The sequence below is a fragment of the Cinclus cinclus genome, chromosome 6, assembly GCF_963662255.1.
Source record: "Cinclus cinclus chromosome 6, bCinCin1.1, whole genome shotgun sequence".
Taxonomy (NCBI): Eukaryota; Metazoa; Chordata; class Aves; order Passeriformes; family Cinclidae; genus Cinclus; species Cinclus cinclus.
In genome coordinates, this window is record NC_085051.1 from 28,935,557 (window position 1) to 28,957,903 (window position 22,347).

Genomic DNA, 22,347 nt, shown 5'->3' on the forward strand with positions numbered 1-22,347 from the left:
ACAAACACGCACATATGCACTAATGAAGTATGCTGACTACATCCATCTGCAACATTCCACACTTATTATCCCAAGTGATTAAAAGCTAAATGACTCATCCACTCCATTTTTGCTATGAACTATTGACAGCCTGATTATCCATGTTCCTATTTCAGAAGACTGAGACATCCAAGGACAGCATCCTTTTAAATAAATTGTGTGGTAAGTCTCACCCCTGCCCAAGAGAGTTATCACTTTGCCACAGCTCCATCTTTAAGACATATTTTAAGACAGTCATAACCACTTTAGTAACACCAAGAAACAAACTAAAAGCAGAAATGTTTCTTTATACTTTATTTGAACTATTTCATTCTTAGGTATCAAGAAATAAGAGTGCTTTATAGAATATTATTACCACAGGGCAGTGAAATGGGCATTTTCTTAACGTAGTGCAAGTTATATTAAATGAACATATTTTAAAATAAAGTTTTATTACCAGTACCAACCGGCACTTAAATCTGCTGACCTATAGCTGAAACAATGTCTTAAAAGCACAAAAAAATACCCTCTGAAATAAAGCTTTATGTACAGCACGTATAGAGCTCTTCAATGCCTAAAGCTATTAGTCTGAGATATCAAACTAGTGTTTTTGAGTTGCTATTCACAGTAGAATATACTGAGATTTAAGTGTTCAGATGACTTTACAAAAAAAATGCTTCAGTTATAAAGAGCTCTGCAAATATACACAAACTATACACTTCAGACATTCACAAAAAATGTGAGCAAGAAAAGGGTTATCAAAAACATTTAATACAATTAGTCAATAACCCTTCCCACCATGGTCCACATCTACAAAGTTCACCCTTCCCTCCCCACTCCCCATCCAAACCCTCCCCACAGAAAGTCACATACTTACCACAAGTTTTAGCAAGTATGGTTTAAAAAAGGGCCTCTAGGCCAAGTTATTTAAAGTTCAGTTGCCACTGTCAACAGATCTGGATCTCGATCTAGACCTCTGCCGATCTACGGATGACGGAGATTTGGATCTACTGGAAGAACCACGTTTCTGGCTCTTGTTTGGCAGTGGAGATCTGCTAACTGATCGTGACTTGCTACGGCTCCTACTCCGTGACCTGCTGTAGGACTTGCGGCTGCGAGAACGGGAGCGGCTGCGAGACCCGGATGAGCTCCTGCTGCGTGACCGTGACCTGCTCCTGGACCTGCTGAGGAGGGAGGGATCAGAGCGCGCCCGTCAGTTCAGCTACGGAACCTCACAGGGTCCGGCCGCAAGCAGGCAACGCACGGCTCTCCAGCTCAGCTGCCTGGCCGCTGGCTTCGAAGTTCCTCAGGGAATGTTTTAACATTATTTAAGGGAGTAGAAATCCATACCTGTGCCTTTTGCTGCCTTCAATTAGCTTGATTTTCCTTCCATTGATTTCTTTACCAGAAAGCTTTTCGATAGCATTCTTTAAATCACTATAAGAGGCAAATTCAACCACCCTATTGAAAAAAAAAATATAAAGCTTGCTATTAAAGTTGTAGTTACCAATACAAGCAAAATTATAAGTACAAGCTTTAAAGGTAAAATTACAAAATAAAAAAAAAAAAACAATACAAAAAAAACCTGGGAAAAATACAAACAAAACCAAACCCCAAAACCTACACAGCTCAATGTAATTATCCTTAGTTATCAGTGAAGCATGAAAAATTCTCCTCCCCAAAAATTTCCCACATGCATTTTCAAAGGGCAGCTAAATTAAGCCATGAACAGCTGCTGACACTGAAAGCAGCCAGCTTCCCTCCCCAAATACTACATATACAGGTTACTCTACAGATTTAAAGAGATCATTTGATAGGCTTACCCTTCATTTAACTTAGGTCTGTGTGCATCTGCAAAGGTTACTTCCCCGGCTTGTCTCATGAAGTCTTTGAGATCCTAACACAAGACCACTTATGTTACACAAAGAAGTGAAATTAACGCTTACCTATACAAAAGTAGTTTAAATCAAACAAAAGAAACTTACGACTACTGAAAGAGAAGATGTTAGATAAATCACAAACATGGCAACTGCCATACTTGTATTCTATCAAAATTGCATTATCTGTATCATGATCTGTATCAGGGCACGAAATAAATGAGGAAAGCATATTGCTTTACGCAAAATGCTAATAAAAGGTCTTAACATTAAAGTTAATATTAGTCTAAAATGATTTTATAGATTAAATAACAAAGAGAAAGAGAGAGAGAGAAACAGAAATAAAAAAAGCACATTTTTATATAAACTGGATTGACTTTGAAATATTACCCATATATTTTTGGACTATTTCAGTCTCCATTTACATTACAAGTCTTATACGAATAGAGAATTACATTTACATAACACCAATTATTTTGTGCCCCATATGTCATTAAAAATATAGTTTACTTTACCTTTATTAACATTTCCCTAGGCTAGCCAAGCAGCAAACTGCATTAAGCGACCGGAGATACCGTCATGACATATGCCCGACTGGCTCTTCGCCACCCACTTGCCGAACACTACCCAGTCGATGGAAGCCATTAATCGCACTGCCCTCCCTATCAGGAGACTATGATGGATCCAGACATTCTCTATGCTTGATGTCACCAAGGACCACTTTACTGCGATCAGGATTCCAACGACCACCTAATTTCCAATCTTTCAACTCTTTTCGACCAGGACCTCGTTATTCGGAAGCGTTACAGGAAGAACAGCTCTCAACTTAGGAATCAGATCTCGTTAACGCTCTGGGACCGCTGCAATGTGGCACTTTAAGGAGTGCATCGATTACGTCTAGACCGGCAAACACAGATCTAGAGGTGGCCAAGTGACATTGTAGGAGCTGACTGGAAAGTCAACCAGGCCCGACCAAGAGTGACCAAGACAGAACGATTAGGATAACCCACAGGCACTCCTCGTCATAAGGCCAACGACACAGATAGGCTGGCAAATAAAGGGTTTAATATGTGGTTAAAATGGATTTTAAAAACAAGAAAAAAAAAATATATCCTCAAACATATATATTTATATTATTATTATGAATTAACGTTAACTAACTTTCATTCCAAATATTTAAGTTATGTTACTAAAATCATATTAATTACATAAACATTTTTAAATTAGGTTTTAATTTAACTAATTATTTTACAAAATAATTACATTACATTCCCATTAAATGAAGTCAAAATAGCTGATCATGTTTCAACAAACCTGCCAGCTGACTCGAGAAGACAGATTTTCCACTATGAGGCGATTTTCTGTTCTTAGAGGTGGGGCATTTCTGTTTCAAAATAAGCAATGCAGACTTCCATTAGTAAATAAACTATAACTATATTAATATTAATGAAAGCTGTACCAAGAACTGGCATCAGCGTATCATCATTAGTACTACAACCTTAGCTATGTAATGCCCCAACCAATCTAGGGCAGGTATGAAGCACTTAGGGGAGGGAGTGTAAGGATGACAGTCTTATTTGAGAAGTTCTGTAATCTTCACTATCCTGCTGCTGTCCAACGACTTAAAACACAAACACCACCTTTTAATAGCTCATTCCAGATCACGTTCTCTAGGAGGAGCCCAAAGCATTCCTTTCTTGAACAGCACTGGTTCAAAGGTGCACGTACCTCCTGTCACTGCGCGGGCGGCGGCTACTGAACCGGTCAGAGTACCTCCCTCTGCCTCTGCCCCTCGAGCGTGCTCTGGCATGCTCAATGGTCACCCTTCGAAGAGAAAGACATTACAAAACACGTGATTTTATGTATTTCTTCTTCTGTATACAGTTATAGTTCTCAGGACAAAAACAAGAACCGAACATAAAACAGTTTGACCGGTACTGATAACACAATTCAAATTAAAACTGACACTGATTTTAGATTCCCAAGCTTTTATAGCCATGAAACAGGATACCTCACCTCTCACTGCAAAGTTCTTTTCCATCCAATTCATAGACAGCATCGTCTGCATCCCTCGGATCCTCAAACTCCTGCAAAACCAAGACATTACATTCCGATGAATGACAAGATGCTAATTTGCCACGTAATGTGCCTTGATGGGAGCCTTAATGGATTTTCTTTCGAAGTAGCTTCACAAACCTAGTGAGCACTAAGGGGGTGTGGAAGGGAGAAGGGGCGCACTCACCACGAATCCGAAGCCCCTCTTCAGGTCGATGTCGCGGATGCGGCCGTAGCCCTTGAAGAACCGCTCCACATCCTTCTCCCTGGCGGCCGGGTTCAGCCTCCCGATGAAGACGCGGCAGCCGCTCATGGCTGTGTGTGTGCGGCGCTGCTGCGGGGACAGGCGCGTCAGGCCCCGCCCGGTGACTCAGCACGGCCCGCCGCCGCTGCCGCAGTGCGCCACAGCCCCGCCCCCGCCACGGGCCAATGGCAAGGCGGAGGGCGGACACCGCCTCAGCCCGCGCCAATCGCAGCGCGACGCTCGGCCCCAGGCCCCGCCCAACTGCCTCCCCTCCCCGTTAGCCCCGCCCCCGCCGAACCGAGGAAGAAAAGCAAACGCCATCGCTCTGCCACAAAATGGCGACCAAGCCGCACCCGTCTGCTGTACCGACGCCGCCGCGGCGAGGACCGCGCAGAACAGAGCGGCGAAAACGCCGACTGGGGACCCGTGGGCCAGCCGGGCACACAGCAGAAGCGCCCCGCGCCCCACACCGTCTACTACGCTTCCCCCGCGCACCGCTCTGCGGGGAAGCCCCCGAAGCTTCCACGAACCTGGGCTGTGGATCTCGGTGCAGGCCGAGCCGGACAGTTGCGCGGTGCGGTGCGGCAGACGTTCGGGCTGACGCGTCCTACCGGCCCGACAGACGGCTCCGACTGCTGCGCAACACCGGCGCTGCACCGCGAAATGGAGGCGGCCCCGCGCGTCAGCGCCGTCCCGCGCGGCGATTGGTGGAGGCGGCGGCCACGCCCCTCCTCGGGGAATCCAGGTCAGGGCGGAGGGGCCGCGCAGGCGCTCCTCGTCTGGGAGCCATGTTGGGGAGGCAGCGGGGGTGAGCGAGCCGGGCCGCCCAAGGGCCAGGGCAGCTGTGCTGAGGGGTGGAACGCGACCTTCGGGGCTCTTCCGCTCATCCAGTACACAACAGGCTGAAAGCTGTACCGCTCTTGTGTGCCGGCAAGGGCTTGCGTCAGGCGTTCTGGCTCCTGATGAGCAAAGAATGAGAGGAGGAAAATATACATAAGGAGCTCCCGGTCTGCTTAAATCCTCATTTGGAACCAAATGTGTAACTACAAGTTAGAGACCTGAACTTTGTCTCCATTTTACATAACAGAATTTATCACAGCTTGGCTTCTAGGTGGTTGCAGTACAGGCAAGAGATTTATCCCAAGAGGTATTTGTAATGAAGAAGGTATCTGGAAGTTGAACATACACCCGCCAGTTTTCTAGTACTGACCGAGGCTGCAGCTCTGTGACCCTCCTTGCCAGATTTGTGCACTGCTGGATCAGCTGACTTTACACAAAAAGCCAGCAGGTACAGCTGCCTCCTTTGAGGCGTTTTGCTAATTACAGCATGATCCTTTTAATAGCAGTTTCCTGATTGTCACCTAGAGTCTATGCTGCCCTGAATCCCACCCCCTACTCCTTCCCTTTGTGGACCATCTTTGTTACACGCAGGATCTGTTATTAATGACCTCTATGGGTTGAATTTCTCTTTTTCATGCTTAGTCACCGACATACATTTCCCTGGAACAATACAGCCACGTGATGGTGCTGACATCATAGCTTTATATGACTGCCCCCACACTCACTCCTCAAACTGCAACAGCTTGCAGAGTCCCAAAAATGGGAAAGTTATTTCTGCTGCATGCAGTAATGAGAAAGGCTGCCATGTAGCAAAAGGTTTGGCAAGGACACTGTCAGCATTATTTGTTTCTCTCTTGGGTTCCAAAGATGAACATTTCCATCCTTTGCAGAGGCAGCATCTGCGAGAAAAGCCAGGATGATTCACAGATGGGAAAATCTGCAGCATAGACAGGACTTTGAGCAAGGAAAGACAACGCTTGTGATTATCCCTGTGGATCATAACCTTTGCCTGCTGAGGAAGATACTTTCAAATATGCCATCTAACATTTAACAGTGTTAATTTCATAATGAGTTACAGCACTTTAACAGGTGTTACGGGAACAGGCAGTTCTGTTCCTGTCAACAACAGGAGTCTCCTGTCTGCAGAATGAGCTAGTACAAAAAGCTAAACTAGCAAAAACTAACACTGGAAAAGGCAGCAAGCAGACTTCTGAAGGTTTAACTCCATGAAATCAGCCTGTAGTGGGATAAAAGCAAGGGTTAGCACTGAACAGAGTAGAGAGGAAGGGGCAGGAGTACCCCTCTTTAAGGAAGAGCTGCTCATTTTAGCAGTGCAAAACTGCAATTTAAAAAGCCTTATCCTTGTAACTGCCAAGCAGTAATCTCCCTGCATCTGAACACTGGGTGAAAAGCATCAAAAGTCAGGAGGAGATCCAGGAGACAACAATCACTCTTTAGAACATTCCTGTGTTACCTAAGTCTGTTACCAGCATAAAGGTCACACACTCCGTTACTCACACAGACTTCTCTCGTGAGGGTCGTGAGCAAGCATATCTGTTTCCTACCCAGTTTCTCCACCTTTTATGTAAACAGGCAGTACTATTTCTCCCTTTGGCTTGAGGTTGTCTGAAGACCACCTAGGACTTGTTAGTATTATTGCTGTTGGCTAGCCCAGTAGTGTCCACACTCCTACATTCCTGCAGTACTGGTTGTTGAGGGCCACACAAGCAGGCTAAAATCCTTGTAGTTTATTCATCAAGGTAACTAAGTAAATACAGTTACTATTTGGAAGTGAAAAGGTCAGCAGAAGATGAAACTTGAAACAAAGTCTCAGCCAGATCCAGTTAATGTCTGCTTGTGCGAAACAAGTTGATAGGGAATAACTGTTTGCTGTCTCTTCCAAATTAAAGAAATTAGAAATAGAAATAGAACCCCAAAACAAGTAATCAAATAAAACTAACAAAGTCCAAGTCAAAACATGCAAAAAGCAGTGGTTCTTCACCAACTGACAGTGGACCTTTGGCATAACTTGCTGCAGGATGCTCTGGATACAAGAAGTTTATATGGCCTCACCCTACAGAGAGTTTTGAACAAGGGAAGAGGAGGAAACGGGAAAAAAGGAGCAAGAGAGGAAAAAAGAGAGACTCCAGTTTAGAGGCTCTGCCTAGCATTACTGAAGACCCTCTACAAAAACTGCTGTCCCACTTTGCCTGGTTCCACAAGACTTCTTGAATGGAAGCAGAAATGCGTCCTCTCCTGCTACTGGTGAATATATTTGTTACTTCTTCCACTATGGTTGTCTGTGTTAATCCCCTCTACTGTTCTCTGTTTTTAACTTTCTTGTACTCTTAGTTACCTATGCATTCTCTGTTCTGTTTTTCTCCAAAACTCCATGACTAACTAAACCTACATATTTATGTTACTGCTACATAAGTGTAGCATAAGTGTAGCTCTCTTAGAAGCAACAGCAATGATAGTTCAAGAACAGCTTTACAAAAGTCTCAAGTAGGTGGCAAACATTGAACAGAGAATTTAATCAATGAGCACCAATTGCTTTTCTTCAAAATATTTGGAGAAAGAAAATGGAATTTGACCTAAAATAATAGAATAACACATTCAAAAATAAGTTTGTCACAGGGTTTTTGTTTGTTTGGTTTGGGGTTTTTTTTTTGTCGTTGTTGTTGGGGGTTTTTTTTGTTTGTTTTTGTTTTCCTCTTTTTCCATTTTTTTGGGAAAGCTAAGTTTCTCAAATTGCCCAGATCTAAAAGTACGGATTTCTTATATGTTAGCATTAGGCTGAGAGCCCTTGCCCACCATTCCAAAGTATATTTAGCAAGTGTAATCCTTTTTATTGGCAGACTGTAATTCAGGGTGAAACGTGCTGCCCTGGGGCTGTATCACTGAGCAGTCACTAGACTTAGGGAGCCTGACTGAGGGCTACTTTTCCACAGTCCAGACAGACTCTCACAGCCTAACCACCCTTGTTTCAGCTGGCTTCTGCCAGTATGCCCAGGATAGCAGCTCTTCACACTCATTTTTCTAGCCTAACATAATAATTAACATCCCATATATTAACATTATAGCTCAGCAGCAGTATTAAGCTAGTCCTGGAGGTGCCTTAGGTACAGGAGGATCTGTAGCTCAACAGTGAAGTTGCAGAGTTTACCTTTTAGTTCAGGTGAGTATATGTCTTCCATGGCTGTAGCTCAGGAAAAAGGAACAAGGGCAGGAACTGATTATCCCCTTTTCTCTAGGACATGGAGCAGGCACTGCCTATGTCTCTGCAGTTTGCCACTGTATGAAGCAGTCAAAGCAGACAGACAACACAGTAGTGCACCATCATATCAGATCATATCCCAGTAGAAATTTAATAATGACAAGGCATTATGCACCATTACATTTTTTACATTATCTATAAATGCAACAAGGTTTATGTTAGCTTTTATACAAATTTATGCCAGCTGCAGATGGGCAGCTGGAATCTGGTCCCACATGAGGACTATAGGTATAAAGTGAGAGGATCTTTTTTTCCCTTGGGTTAATATTTGAATGATCAGAACAAGTTTACACCAGGCCAGTGTGTTTACTTTCAGATGCTGAATGCAAACATGTGAGGAAATCTCACAACACTGAGAGTGAGTTGTAGACTGCTGCAAAAACACCTTACGGGGTCAAAGCTATTTATAAACCTTCAGAGGGCAACAGGAGATCATCTGCAGGATCACGTGTCCTTCGTTGTCTGGGCCTTTCAGACCTTTCCTGAAAGTCATGTAAGCCCCTTTCCAATTTAACTTCATGCTAGAGCTACCCCCAAATACAACAACTGCAGTCGTGGCCATGGTCTGCCATTACATTTCCAAGCAGATTAAATCATACTGTGTCATTGTTTTGATAAACCACCTTCTTTGTGTACTAACATTGACACCAGTTTTTGTTCTCAGCAGAGGGCAGATTGCAAACACTGAGCATGTCATCTTCACCTTTTGCTTAATTGAGACACAGTATTCACTTTAAACAGAATATGAAGAACATAGGTCATAATAGGGGAAGAATAGGATGCAGAAAGTTCACCCCTTCTCGAGAAAACAGCGTTTTTAATCCTTAAACTCTGTGGAGTGGCTAATGAACCATTCCTGAGAAATCTCTAGCACCATACCAAATGCCTAATTGCCTAGTGGTACAATGATTTTTTGATTGGCAGATATCTAAAGGTCAGAAAGGCGTGGAACAAAAGATTAAATAATCAATTTTTACACACTTTCATTCAGTAAACTGGTCAGCTGCTCATGCCAAAAAGGCAGGCAGTCAAGATCAAGACATTTCAAATGAATTCAACATTCCTTATTGCAATAACTGAGTTATCAGGGAAGGGGGGGGGGGGGGGAGGGGGGTAATAGAGATGTGTTAACCCTGACCATAATAAATCTTTTAGTCCGTTTTTTAAGCAAATAGGAAAATACCAAAGTAAAATTCATTGTAAGCTAAACGTACAACTTTTTTCAAAATATCTCAAAATATCTCCTTGACAAGCCTAGGAATTATTCCATGCTAAGAAAAGACCTCTGATTCCCCAAAATTCCTTTGGGGAATCAAAGGTCTCTTCTTAGCATGGAATCATTCAACTCCTGCATTAATAATTTGTTAAACAGATTAGAGCATGCAGTGGTAAAACATGCAAACTAATCAGGCTGGGAAGAGTTTCAAACATTCTGAAGATAAGAAAAAAGGGTGTGATATTTTAGGGCCAAGTTATGAAGTGAATGGCAAAATGACAGTAAGGCAAGATTTAACAATAACTTCAGTTTCCTCACTACAGAATGCCACACCATTTAGAAAGTGCAGTATATACTGTTTTCTTCTATATTTAATGTATAGAGGTCAAACCTTTGTGGAAGGCTGGAGCGTTATCGATGCTATAAGTGCTTTTTGTTCCTCTCACCCTATTTTCACATGCAATTTAAGTCTGGGGAGGACAGTACAAGCCCATCAATTGTGATTATTTCTTATTGTTAGAACACAGACTGAGGAGAAACAATGTTGAAACATTATACCACATTCTTACCCATTGCAGGAAAAGTGCCAATAGGCTGTAATTACAAGAGACTGTTTAAAATAGAGGTCACATTACATATATTAAGACGAAAACAAGAAAAGAAAAATCTTACACAAAAATATATATTCTACCTTTCAGAAAAGGGAATGAAATCTTGAAATCAGAGAACCATGCATAACAAATGCTCTGGAAAGGAGATACGATCAAATAAAATGCAATTGGGAAAAAAAAAAAACCAGAAAATTTACAAATGGAGTGACTACAGCCTAATCTATTGAGATGAAAAGAGGTGCAGTGAAAAAGACTGAAAGTTGCCCAAATTATTCCCCCTGAAATCGCAAAAGCAGGCAAGAAAAGTAAATAAGGAGATGGGAGAAGAAACTGAAAAATGAAATGCTAAAAATAATAAAAAAAGAAAAATTAAAAAAAAAAGAAATTAAGCAAAAAAAATAAAAGCTAATAGAATGACCTGAAGTGCAGGTAAAGGGTCCAAAGCTTGCCCAATTTATCCTCACTGAAAGTGCAAGGTTTCCTTTTCTCCTGAAAGGAATTGGAGAATACACACACACACGGCATTATTTTTCATTATTCTGCTTTCAACCTTCTGACAGATGTTGCTGGAAAGCCAACTATATTTTCAGTACCTGTTTAACTATCCAGGAATTATGCATTACTTGCATGTAGTTTACTTTGAAAAGGCGTGTGTATATATAAGCATTATAACTCTTTGAATGTTCTCATATCAATACTGAGGTCTTTCTTTTCAGATTACCTAAAGATAAATGTATACATGATCACATGTATACATGTATCATTCATCAGTTCAGTGACAGGCTTGTTTCTGAAGGTTTCTGCTCCCAGCTTATCCTTGATGTCTTCTCTCCTTCTGTTTTACCAACTCAACTTTCTGGAGTTGGTAACTCTCAGGGCTTTCTCAGTAACTTTCAGGGCTACTCTAATAAGTATTATTTTGGTTTTTTGAACCAGAACTATCACTCCTCCCCCTGACAGGGCTCTGTTGTGAGAGGAGTACTAACTAGATCCACATTTCACCATATCCACACCAGAGAATTTATCTCTGAAGTTCTTATTGAAGTCTGCTGGGGACCGTGCCACCAGGTACTTTAAACTGCCTTGGGTGACTATGAAGCACCAGACACAAGATGATGTCACGTAAGAATCTGAAAGAGGGAATAAAGACCCTCACCAAATTATTATTCTCTGTTTTTGTTAAACACATTTTTAACTTCAACAGCTAAATAACATACTGGTTCACAGCTGCTTTATTTTACTGATTTAACTGATCTTACTCAGTTGGGAGCTTATAATGAATACCAGATCCCTTCCTTATCCCTTATATTTTCTATGGAGCCGGGCAGAAGGAAAACACTTAAACAAGGCAAGCTTTCTTTGAGAAGCAGGGGAGGGCAGGAATCCCCCTCAAGCAGTAATATTCCCCTGCTCCCTCACCAGACTAAAAAGGAGACACATAAAAGTTATAAATAACTTTTTTTTTCTTGGTTATGGAACCCAATAAAATAAGAAAGATGTTTTGGACTTTAAAAAGCAATAAAATCATACTTTGTGTTTTTGAAAATTTCAAAGGAAACTGCATCAATTGCCCAGAATCTCCCATGTTTGGAGAATTTATTAACTCAGTTACCTTGGTGGCAAAGCATCTCCCCTATGCCCTGAGAGATCACATTTGTGTTGCAGTGTCACCCCAACACTGCTGGAGAGAAACTGGAAAGAGTACTTTCTCTTCCACCACTTACATCCCTTCCTTACCCCCTTGGCTTCAGGTTAGCAATAAGATACTGTTCCTGCACCCAGACCCCTCCCACAGTCCATTGCATTCTTACCACCCTGTTCTGAAATTCCTAATTTTGCTGCCAAAATTCAGCAGAGAAAGGCAACCTCCCTGCCCGACTTCAGAGTCCCCACTGACCTTTCTTAGGCTGGGAACAGCAGGGCCTCCATTTGATTTCTGAGGGCAGGGCCCTGAGTGGTATATGTTAAACCTATTAGCCACAGGGCAGAGTGAGAAGAGAGTGATTATCTAGCAGGTGCCACCCTTGGCATTAGGCTCCACGAGGAGGACAATCAGCATCTCTGAATTACCATTTCAGTCATTCCCTTCGGGCAGAGCCTGGCTGGAATAAAGGGGCCATCCCTCGGTCACCACGTGCAGAACAAACAAGAGTTCACAGCTACAGCAGAGGTCTGGAGAAAGACGCGGGGAAGGTATCATTAAAAGCATTTGTTTTCCTGCCTGCAACACAGCCTGACCTGGAGAAGGTTATTTCAGTTTTCTGTGCTTTGTTTTTTCCCTTCTCCATCAACAAGAGCAGTGTGGGCCTTCCCACCCACGGAGATGCCACAAAGATAAAATTCCCAGTTACTTGTAGAACTGTTGAAAAAAGCACAGGGAGGCAATAAGAGAAATACTGAAGAGTTTCACTAACAAATCAACTATTTTAAAGCTTCCTGGAGAAAGCAATTATGTGGAGCCAGTTACATTTATGAGGGGAAACAGACTGTAGGATGGTAACAGCTCTATCTTGCAGAGCTGAACCCAGGATAATAAATCTCGAGGAAACAACTGTTACAGGGACATTTTTGCCATCCTGTGCAGGCGGCTCATGGAAATGGAGCAAAGTTGTTTGTGCAAGTTTGGAGTCCTGTCACCCACAGCAAGCCCTATACTGCCCTGCAGCACCCAGGGAGAAGAGCACCAAATGGAAAACCCAGCATATCTGCACCCTTGGGTAGCAGACTTCCACTTCTGGCTCCCATCCAGGAGCTGGCTCCCTAGGGAAACTCTGCTACTCCCAAATCTGGCTCCTGATCTTCTCAACATGAAGAGACTTTAAATGTGGGTTTAAAGATTAGCATTATATACCTTCTAATTATGGGTAACATGTTAGCCCTTTTTAGTGTAGGATCTGCCTGATGGGCAGAGGCAGGGCAGAAGCAAATCCAGCAAAGCAGCTGGCAGCTCTGCCAGTCCAGCCAACAGCACCCCCAGCTGCCACTGAGCTGTCAGGAAGGTTGTGCACTACCACTGCCAGCTCTCCCTCCTGTCCTCTCATCTCCACTGGCACTGAACCCCATGAATGGGACAGGTCTCCCCGGTGCTCTCTGGTATCCAGAGAATGCTCCAGCCCACAACAGCTTCCCGCTCCTTCCCTGAGAGCATCAGCTCTGCGCCCAGAGATGCTTGGCTGCTGTGGTTTGGCACATGTGGGAAGAAGGGAGAGCATGTCTGTCCCATGAAGTGGGTTCCTCAGCCTCATTGGCATACATGGCCCTGGAAGATAAACTCTGCATGCCACACAGAGATGTTAAACTGTGTCATCTCAAATACCAACCACTAAAAGAGCTGCCAGATCAGAGGGACATGTCCAGACCAGAAGCCAAGGGTGTTTGTGCCTTGAATACTGGAGCTGGTCCGTGCCCTCTTGCCTCAGATTCTGTTCTTTCCTCTGTTTCTTCCTGGTTTTGATGTAACATGAAAACCTGAGCGATGTCACACAGACGCACCATGGACTTAGCATGGGCCACATGACAAGGAGCTGTCAAAGAACAATTGCCTTATGCCAAGATACCCTCAGGGCTGCTCAGCTCTGGTGTGTCTCACAGAAGGTTAAGGTGAAGAATTTGCTGATAAACATAATTGTCCTGCAAAAGGGAACAGAGAGAATTGGGAAGTCCATTGTGTGGGCTTTCCCATCCCTCCCCCTGCACCCCAGCTTAGCGCCAAGGGAGACCATTCAGTTTTGCCAAGCACCACAACCGATAAGGAATGGGGTCTGGCAGTGTGTCCTGGCCAGCCTCTGCTCTCTCTCCGGTGACAGAACGGTGAGGGGGTTCTCTGCATGGCCCTGGCAGGTGAGGAGTGTGCTAACGCTTTGTGAAGCACGGGTTGACACGTAGCCTGCTGGCATTCTGCTTTCGGGAGGGGGAATCCGCATTTTCACGACACTCTTAAAAATGAGCCAGCGGCTGGGGGAGCTCTTAGCGCAGGGGAGTGCCCCAGCCGGGGCAGGGCTACAGTACCTGAGGGCAAAGCTCTGCGACGGTGGCGCTGCGGCGCTCCGCGAAGAGCCGGGACCGAGGCGCTCCGTCCGGTGCGGGGTCACGGCACGCGGCTGCTGCGGGGCTGTGCGCTCACGTTCTGTGTGCCCGGACAATCCACGTGTACGGAACATCCCGTCTGCGAGCCCAGCAGTGCAGTGCGCCGGCTGGCAGGACGCCTGCGAGGGCAGTAGCCCATCTATCCCCTTTCCTGAGCGACTTTCTCAGGCTTTGTGACCGGGTCGGTCTTTGTGGCGAGGCTCCTTTTCTGGAAGCAGAGATGTTCCTGTGTGCCCTGGCCTTTTTGCTCCTCCACCAAAGGGCCAGCTCCCAAGTTAGATTGCCCAAACCACCCACCTCAGGCTGCCTTCCCTCAGGCTTGCCTCCTACAGTCATTTCTCATTGCTGGTACAAACCAGAGGTAACAAATCATTTCCAATGTGTCAAGAAGGGCACATTCCTGGCTGCCAGAATTGCTGTGGCAGGAGACCATCGCCCAGTGAAAAACAATAATTGAAAACAAATCCTGGAGGCCAGTGACTCCCACGTGCCAACTGTCTGGTACGGGAAGGTATGCACTGGCCAGGGAGCTCCAGTTTCACAGTAGTAAAATTACAGTAAAATCTGCTTGCTGTGTGGGAATAATTTTTGGAACAAATGGAAATAGGAGGAAGGCAGACGTCACCCCTTCCCTTCTCTTTAACCTGGCTGTTCTTTCCCAAAGAATAAAAGTCATGTCTATAATTACACAAAAATCTTAATATCTTTGAGGACTGTTTTGAACAAGCTGGACAAAAGGACCTCCTACCTCCTTCCCTTCCCTATTACATTACTGATAGATTCTGTTAAAAGAAAGGAACGTTCATTAGTACACTTGCCTGAAAAGGCAGTTACCTTAGTTTTTGAAGCAAAATGAACATTAAAAATAGTAATGGACTGTACATCACACTGAAAGAACAATGGTTGTCTGCTCCTCTGCAGCTTCTGCTTCTCCCACCCTCCCAATGCAGCACAACTATGGAAGAGGGAAGAGCAGAGCCTGCCCCAGCCTCCCCTCTGCACTCACAGATGCACTAACCCACCTATCTGTAGATCTCTCTAATGTCTCCTGTACTATCCTGCTACCCACCTGGGATTATCATTTCACCAGTGAAAGCTAGCTCCTCTCTAAAAATAGCACACTCTCTTTCTATACATACTGTTCTTACACAGACTCAGAGTAATGAGCCATTTATTATTTACCCTGTCTTCCTCCCTGAAACCCACTCATACCACACATGGTCTCTTTAAACCTTTTCCCCCTGCCCAGCCTGGCCTCATTCCTCAAGGAATTCTATGCAAGCACACGGAGGGCAGCCTTTGCTTCTGAACTTGGAAACATGATCCTTCTAGGGCTGCACCAACTCTGAACGTCTCTTCCCCAAGCCATTTGAGCTTCCCTAGGCTTAGCTTCATCCTGGTTTTCACAACTGCAACATATTCATTAATGATCCGCTAGGTTTCCAGGCCACAAGGTCTAAGCCGTTAAAAAAAACAAAACAAACAAAACAAAAAAAAAAAAACCAAACCAAAACAAATATAAACCTCCCAGAAAAAAAATAAACACAGGAAATCATAGCTTCACTTCAAAAGAATTTTTTTAATTTAGAAATGCAGTTATATACATAGAACAATTAAATTAAACTTTGTACAAATATTAAAATACTATCTTCACACCCACTGCAATGTACAGGATACCAGAAAATACATATAAAATAAAGCAAAATAAAACCAATTGAGTGACATCCTGCACAGTATCAGTTACGTTTTAAATCCCACCTATATATGGAGTACCATTCTGCAAATAATTCCATAGTGGTGCAATTCAGATAAAAAGAAAACACATACAGGAAAGAAAAGATTAATGCAGAAAGGCAATCAAGCTCCCCTTGCACTTTTATCAACAACTACCAGCAGTCTACCCACCACATCATAGGACTTCTGCTTCACAGACAACTTCACTTTGTTTTCTTTTGGAAGGAAGCAACTTTGAGAATCTGAGCTAAAACATTTTCCAGCACAACTCAGTTGCTTCCGTCTGTTCTCACTTAAGGACAGAAGCAAAAGCATAGCTTATGGAAAGCATATGCAGAGCATCAATACAGCATGTTCTGGTGGGTACACAGATCTGAACATCACCTGCAGAGGGCTGAGTTTGAAAGCAGTGCTGAACACACGGCCCTGAAATGTGGGAAATGGTGTGGTCTGTCCTGGTGTGCTAGGACTGGAAAAAGGCTTACTTCTTATATAAAAATACAACTTAAAATGAAGCATGCTCTAGGAAACCTCTTTGCACTTTCAAAGCCTATAGCAGAGAAAAACTGCTTTCTAATGAAGTTCTGCAAGATAAGGTTTTCACATAGAGCAAATTCAATCTGCTGTGCCCTGGTAAGGACTGAAGGGTGATGGGGTGAGGCAGGATGTGCAAAATGAATGGGATTTATTGCATTTATATACAAAAAACCAAAGTGAAATTTATTTAAATAGTTATCTGGATAGAGTAACAAGGCAGATTTTTCATTTAAACTGCTGTCAGAACAGTAAAACCACATTTTTTGCAAGTATGTTCTAAAAAGGTCAGTAAGGACAGCTCAGTATGTCCAACCAGTTGTACATTTTTTTTTTATACAGCAAGCCTGCTGGTGTATGCTAAATCATCTAACAAAGCACAAGCTTCCTTACAACCTAGTCATGATTGCATTAGCTCATTAGCCTGCAGTAAACCTCTGTTTTCAGCTCTTCCTTAGACAACTCCTTGTGTTCCTTTTTCTGTACTGCAAACAACTTAACCATCCAAGATTATTTTCAATGGCTGAGCCAGTTGTTCTCTTAGCCCCACTCTTCAGTATTGACCCAAGTCATCCACCTCTGGGAGCATCTTAGGACGTTTCTTCCCAAAGCATGTGGAACAGATTTCTTCCTAACATACCTGAGTTCTCCACACACTGAAAGGCCAAATTAAGATTGCAGATGCAGTGAACAATTCAACACACCAAAGCTGAAAGGCCAAAGAGAAACCTCAGCAGAGATGTCCAAGGGGTAAAAACCACTCTGCTTGCTGAGTACACATTCTGCTACTCAGCAACTTCACTGGTGGTTAAGGATAAAAATGCATAAAGCTCTTCTCCCTCCCAAACTCGTGATGTTTTAACTCGGCAACAACTCCAGAGACTCACATGCTTCAGCACATCTCTCCTGACTTAATTTTTACATCTTCTGCCGTTAATGATGGGGAGACAAGCAATTTAAACTGGAACACACAAACCCTTCTCTCAGCAGTGCTGCTGACACCTTTCAAGGCCACAGGAGACTTTGACAACAGTCCAAGCTGGCTCATCGTTTGAGGTGAGCTTCACGATGCAGACCCTGATGAGAGACTGGCCTGCTTCCCCATGGGTCACTGCCAACTTCATGTCCTGGTTCTCTCAGGCTGGTCCAGTTCTACAGTGCTTGGACTGTAAACACTGCAATAAGTTGCATTTTTTTTTAACTATAGAACCGGAAAGGAGCAACAAAGCTTTTCTATTGCACATAATATCCTGAATTTCTGAAATGCCCTTTTTCCCCCAACTATCAGATTCCAAGAAGAATGGAAAGCTTTTAAATAAGTGCTATTTTTATTTTTCTCCATATAATTAAATAATTTTAATGTTTTTGAATCTCACAGAATCCAGCATGTATGACAGAGCATAAGATGATTATGTTGAGAGTGTTAAATAAGAAAGAATACCTGCCCTTCAAATCTTTTGCCAGACATAGGCAGGGGAGAAAAGGTATGGAGACTGTGGCCCCATCAGGGGCAAAAAAAAGGGAAAAAACCCATTTACTGTATTACATATTGCAAGGCTGAGCCTCTGTGCTTCCCATCCACAACACTGAGATCCAGGCTGCATCTACCTATGGCAAAATGCAGTGATAACACTCTCAGCTCAGAGGTAATGAACACTCCTGAGGCAGAACGCAGCTCACATCTGAGTGATCTTTAGGCTTCAGGCTTTGCTCCCATAAGTAAAGATAAGGCTGAGCAAAGCAGGTTTGCCTGTATCTCTACCCAAAGACTTCTCAGTCCTTCAGCCTCTACAGAATTAAAACAAACACAAATGAATAATAATCATTTGATAACCAGCAAAGTGAGGCCTTGCTCTCCGTCCCCCTTGAAAAAGTTGTCAGACATCTTTTGGGTTCCTCCCCTGTTGTTTTACCTCATTTTGTATGAAAACTAAAGCTGAGGATGTAGATGAGCAGTGTGATGCCTCCAAACTGCGTTCCAGATTCTGGCTCACAAAGATCCTTGGGACCTGTTCCCACAAGATTTGCTGCAGGGAATAGAGCTCTTCAACAGAATCTGGAATCATCAGGTGGGATTACCAGAGACTGGTCTGGAAGCTGCTGGCTTACTCTCAACAAGCCAACAGAAGCTGCCTGTTTATGTTTGATCACAACAGCTACACTTGCATATTTCCCTCCTCCACCTCCGCATTTCCCCCACTTGTTAGTAAAGCCGTTTCCAACATTTTTTATAGAATCCAATGATACAAGGTTTAACAAAACCAAGTGCCAGGTCCTGCACTTTGGCCACAATCCCCCCCTGCAGTGCTACAGGCTGGGGGAATAGTTGCTGGACAGCAGCCAGGCAGAAAAGGACCTGGGTTTAGTGACTGATGGTAGACTGAACATGTAGCCAGCAGTGTGCCCAGGTGGCCAAGAAGGTCAATGGCATCCTGGCCTGTACCAGGAGCAGTATGACCAGCAGGACCAAGGCAGTGATTGTCCCCCTGTACTTGGCACTGGTGAGGCCCCACCTTGAGTGCTGTGTCCTGTTTTGGAACCCCCAGTTTAGGAGGGACATTGAGATGCTCAAATGCATCCAGACAAGGGCAACAAGGCTGGTGAAAGGTCTGGAGCACAAATGGTATGCGGAGGCTGAAGGAGCTGGGGTTATTCAGCCAGGAAAAGAGGAGGTTCAGGGGAAACCTTATCACTCTCCACAACTCCCTGAAAGGAGGGTGTAGCCAGGTGGGGGTCAGTCTCTGATCCCAGGTAACCAGCAACATCAGGAAGTTTAAGTTGGACATTAGGAAGAAATTCTTCACATAAAGGGTAACTGGGCATTGGAATGGGTTGCCCAGGGAGGTGGTAGAGTCACTATCCCTGGAAGTGGCACTCAGTGCCATGGTCTAGTTAACAAAATGGAGTTCGGCCATAGGTTGGACTTGATGGTCTTAAAGGTTTTTTCAAACTTAGTTAATTCTGTGTGATTCTGTGAAATTAAAGAATTAAATTTCTCCCTTTTTGAAAAGCTTGCTTCCTTTCCTTCCCCACCCAAACTGAAATTTCTCTCCCAAGCTGGCAGTGGCTTGTTTTATAGCAGCAGAGAGGAGGCCAGGCCACAGAGGATGTGTTTTCTGCTGATGGTACAGGTACTTGTTCAGAGCAAGGTCCGGTCTTGGGATCAGCTTCCAGCTTCTCCCACCAACCTGGCACCAGCACTGTCCCTTTCAGGAAGGCAACACATTCCCAACTTCTATACCTTGAATTGCCGAGTGTTAGTTTGAGCAGACAGGACCTTAAATGCACAAAAAGCAACTCCTGCTCCAAGCTGGTTAGGCAGCAGGGAAGTCACTCAGACTTTTCCTCCACACTCCCTTACCACTAAACTTGCTCAACTCCTCCAATAAACCAATATGGAGAATTTACTCAAGCTTAGACCATTTCCAACAATCAAAGAGCTAAATACAATTGTCCCCGTGCTTATTTTTAAAAATTCCAATGGAAGATGTGTAAACAACATTTGTCCTCTACAACACTTGAAGCTGAGACACCACAGCCCACTGTAAAATGACACAGGATTTTCACCATCCTAACTGAACAAAAAATACCTAAACCACCCCAATGGGATATATCAAATTCTTGTGTTAATGCAAGGTAACGTGAGCAACAGGGAAGGATGTTTAAAACACTGTAATTTTAAATTAACACCCCTCTTTAACAAGGAAAGGGGGGATTCTTCCATCTACAGGAACACACTGCTTCGTGTGTCCTGGGATTTAACAGCTATTCAGGAAAAGGAACAGCAAATACACAGCTGGACACTATGGCCAATCCCCATTTCAAAGAACTGGAACTAAGCCACAGTTATTTTATAGGTAAAGATGTTGTATAATTTTTGTCAAGCGCTGTAATGTTGTTTTACTATAGCAATAAGGATGAGGATGGTGAGTATTGTAAACCAAAAGCAAAGCAGCAAAGACAGCATCCCTGTTTACCTGTACATTACCACATGATGTGTAAGGCCATGACATTTTGCTCCTTCAACTCAAAAATGTAGCAGCTTCTCACAGGGCAAACACTTCCCTGGTTACTTCAAGACAGTTATGACAAGTTACATGCAGCTAAGAAGCCAACTCTTCTTGCTGAAACCAATCCCATGGAACAGTGTCCAGACTTCAGTGAGGAACCTCACAACCACCACAGCACTTGGACTGGACCAGCTATCCCAGACAAATGTGGCTTTCTGCAGTTACAGAGTCCCAACACAGACAGTCCGACCTGCTGTAGGTAACTGTGGCAGGCAGAGGTACACATTTCTGAGCTTTCTCTTCCCTACTACCAGAACTTGAAACAATCCTCAAAACTTCAGGACTGAGCTGTGGTGTCCTCTAGCACTGCTGTCAGTGTACTCACCTTTCCCTCACAGCAATAGGCTGGCACTGTGTTTAGAACCTTTACAAATGCTGCCTATCCCTAGCCACAAGGGAGGAGCCCTTCTCTATGGACCCACTGGAACCCACCAGGTTAAAACAGCAGACCCTTTGCTGTATGAAGCTAGGAAGACACACCAGCCTATGAGATGGCAGCTACCCAGGATTCAAGTACCTACTGTGTCTGGAAAAGGAATTTGGGATTGCACCAATGGCACTAGGAATTCACTATCTACAGGCATTTTTTTGTCTTGGTATTTTCAAACACCTGAACATCTTCCAGTGGGCTGCACTGGTAGAGGAAGAAGGAGGAGACAAAAGTGATTTTCAGGAATGGACTCCTGCAGAGATGGGAGAGAAGGCATTCCTACATGTTGGACTTCTCAGTCTTTATAGTGCTTAAGCAGTTCTCAGTGAACAGCTCCTGCACGGCTCAGCTGTCACACAGCCCATCTCATCTGAGGCGCCTCTAGACATCACAAACTGCCCCTTAACTGTGACCCCTCCTAAGCCCAATCTCAGTCCCAGTGAGACGTTTTGTCCTGCACTATCACAAAGAGGATGCTGGAAGAAGAGCCTATATAACATATATGTATGTATATTTAAACTGTGTCTGCACCCAGTGAGCAAGCGGGTTTAGCCCCTGCTCTCTGGGCAGCACAAGGGCTAGAAAGGCTGATAAGCTGCAACAAGCCAGTGTGAGGAGGAGAAAGGCACAAGAAAGAGCAGCTCTTCAGAGACTGCTGTCAAACATCTGGCTGGGGAAGAGGAGAGGAGAGCTCAAATCCACTCTGTTCCTTGAGCCCCTGATGCTGATGGAATGGGGAAGCCAGCGCTGCACCAACTCTACTGGTGCATCCAGGAGGCAACCTGGCAACATCCTTTGGATCTTCAGCTGAGGGCATCTCTTCTTGGAGGTATCCAGGGTACAGCTTGCGAGGATGGGGAAGACTGCACAGAGTGCTTCTGTCCCAAAGGCAGGGAGAGGGAAGGAGGAAGAAATCCAAGACGGAGAAGACTAGACAAACACAGCAGACCTCATGCTTCCTTCAGTAAGGGAATATCTGAATGGCAGGGAGAGGAAAAAAAGAAAAAGTAGTCAAACTTCAAAAGTAGTCAGAGTTCAACATACACCATAAAAATTATTGTAAGCAAGAGAGGCTCCCACTTCCATAACATGACAATGCAGTGGTCTCCCTCTCACCACATCACAGCAGAAAGGAGCCCTGGAGGACTCTGCTCCAACCTGCCTCTGAGACTGGGACCACCACCAGCTCCAGCCTCAAAAAACTCCAAGGACAGAGATTCCATCACCACTCTGGGTGTCTACCTGGTCCTGCATTACCCTCCTAACACAACGTATTTCTTAATACCATGGAAAGGGGAAGTTCTGCCCTGAGCTATCTACAATCCAGTTACATTTCTTGTTTAAGACACAGCAGT

The 22,347-nt window shown here is 44.1% G+C and overlaps 2 protein-coding genes and 1 long non-coding RNA gene across 8 annotated transcripts in view; 1 reads left to right on the forward strand and 2 right to left on the reverse strand.

Moving 5' to 3' along the window:
• Positions 1 to 318: 318 nt before the first annotated feature.
• Positions 319 to 4,884, reverse strand: SRSF5 (serine and arginine rich splicing factor 5). 3 transcript variants are annotated; one of them, XM_062495759.1, is made up of 8 exons: positions 4,725 to 4,883; positions 4,138 to 4,281; positions 3,912 to 3,982; positions 3,624 to 3,719; positions 3,210 to 3,279; positions 1,842 to 1,915; positions 1,369 to 1,479; positions 319 to 1,199 (listed from the first exon to the last, which is right to left on the reverse strand). In XM_062495759.1, exons 2-8 carry the CDS (start codon positions 4,261 to 4,263, stop codon positions 953 to 955), a joined length of 795 nt encoding a protein of 264 aa, XP_062351743.1. In that variant the 5' UTR covers positions 4,264 to 4,281; positions 4,725 to 4,883; the 3' UTR covers positions 319 to 952. The 3 variants fall into 3 exon arrangements, 2 of the variants coding, with proteins under 2 accessions (XP_062351743.1, XP_062351742.1); XM_062495758.1 differs by having other exon boundaries at positions 319 to 1,202; XR_009933316.1 differs by lacking the exon at positions 319 to 1,199 and having other exon boundaries at positions 1,404 to 1,479; positions 1,842 to 2,942; positions 4,725 to 4,884.
• A 79-nt stretch (positions 4,885 to 4,963) lies between these two features.
• Positions 4,964 to 12,716, forward strand: LOC134045777 (uncharacterized). 4 transcript variants are annotated; one of them, XR_009933320.1, is made up of 3 exons: positions 4,964 to 7,299; positions 11,075 to 11,206; positions 12,217 to 12,716. It is a non-coding gene; the product is annotated as an uncharacterized LOC134045777 (long non-coding RNA). The 4 variants fall into 4 exon arrangements; XR_009933318.1 differs by having other exon boundaries at positions 11,099 to 11,206; XR_009933319.1 differs by lacking the exon at positions 11,075 to 11,206 and having other exon boundaries at positions 4,964 to 5,482; positions 5,925 to 7,299.
• Positions 12,717 to 12,722: 6 nt separating this feature from the next.
• The window catches only part of SUSD6 (sushi domain containing 6), a 51,720-nt gene continuing 42,095 nt past the window's right edge, over positions 12,723 to 22,347 (reverse strand). The window contains exon 6 of the mRNA XM_062495756.1: positions 12,723 to 21,968. Within this exon, the coding sequence (XP_062351740.1) occupies positions 21,943 to 21,968 (26 nt within the window). The 3' untranslated portion in view covers positions 12,723 to 21,942. The remainder of the gene's footprint in view (positions 21,969 to 22,347) is intronic.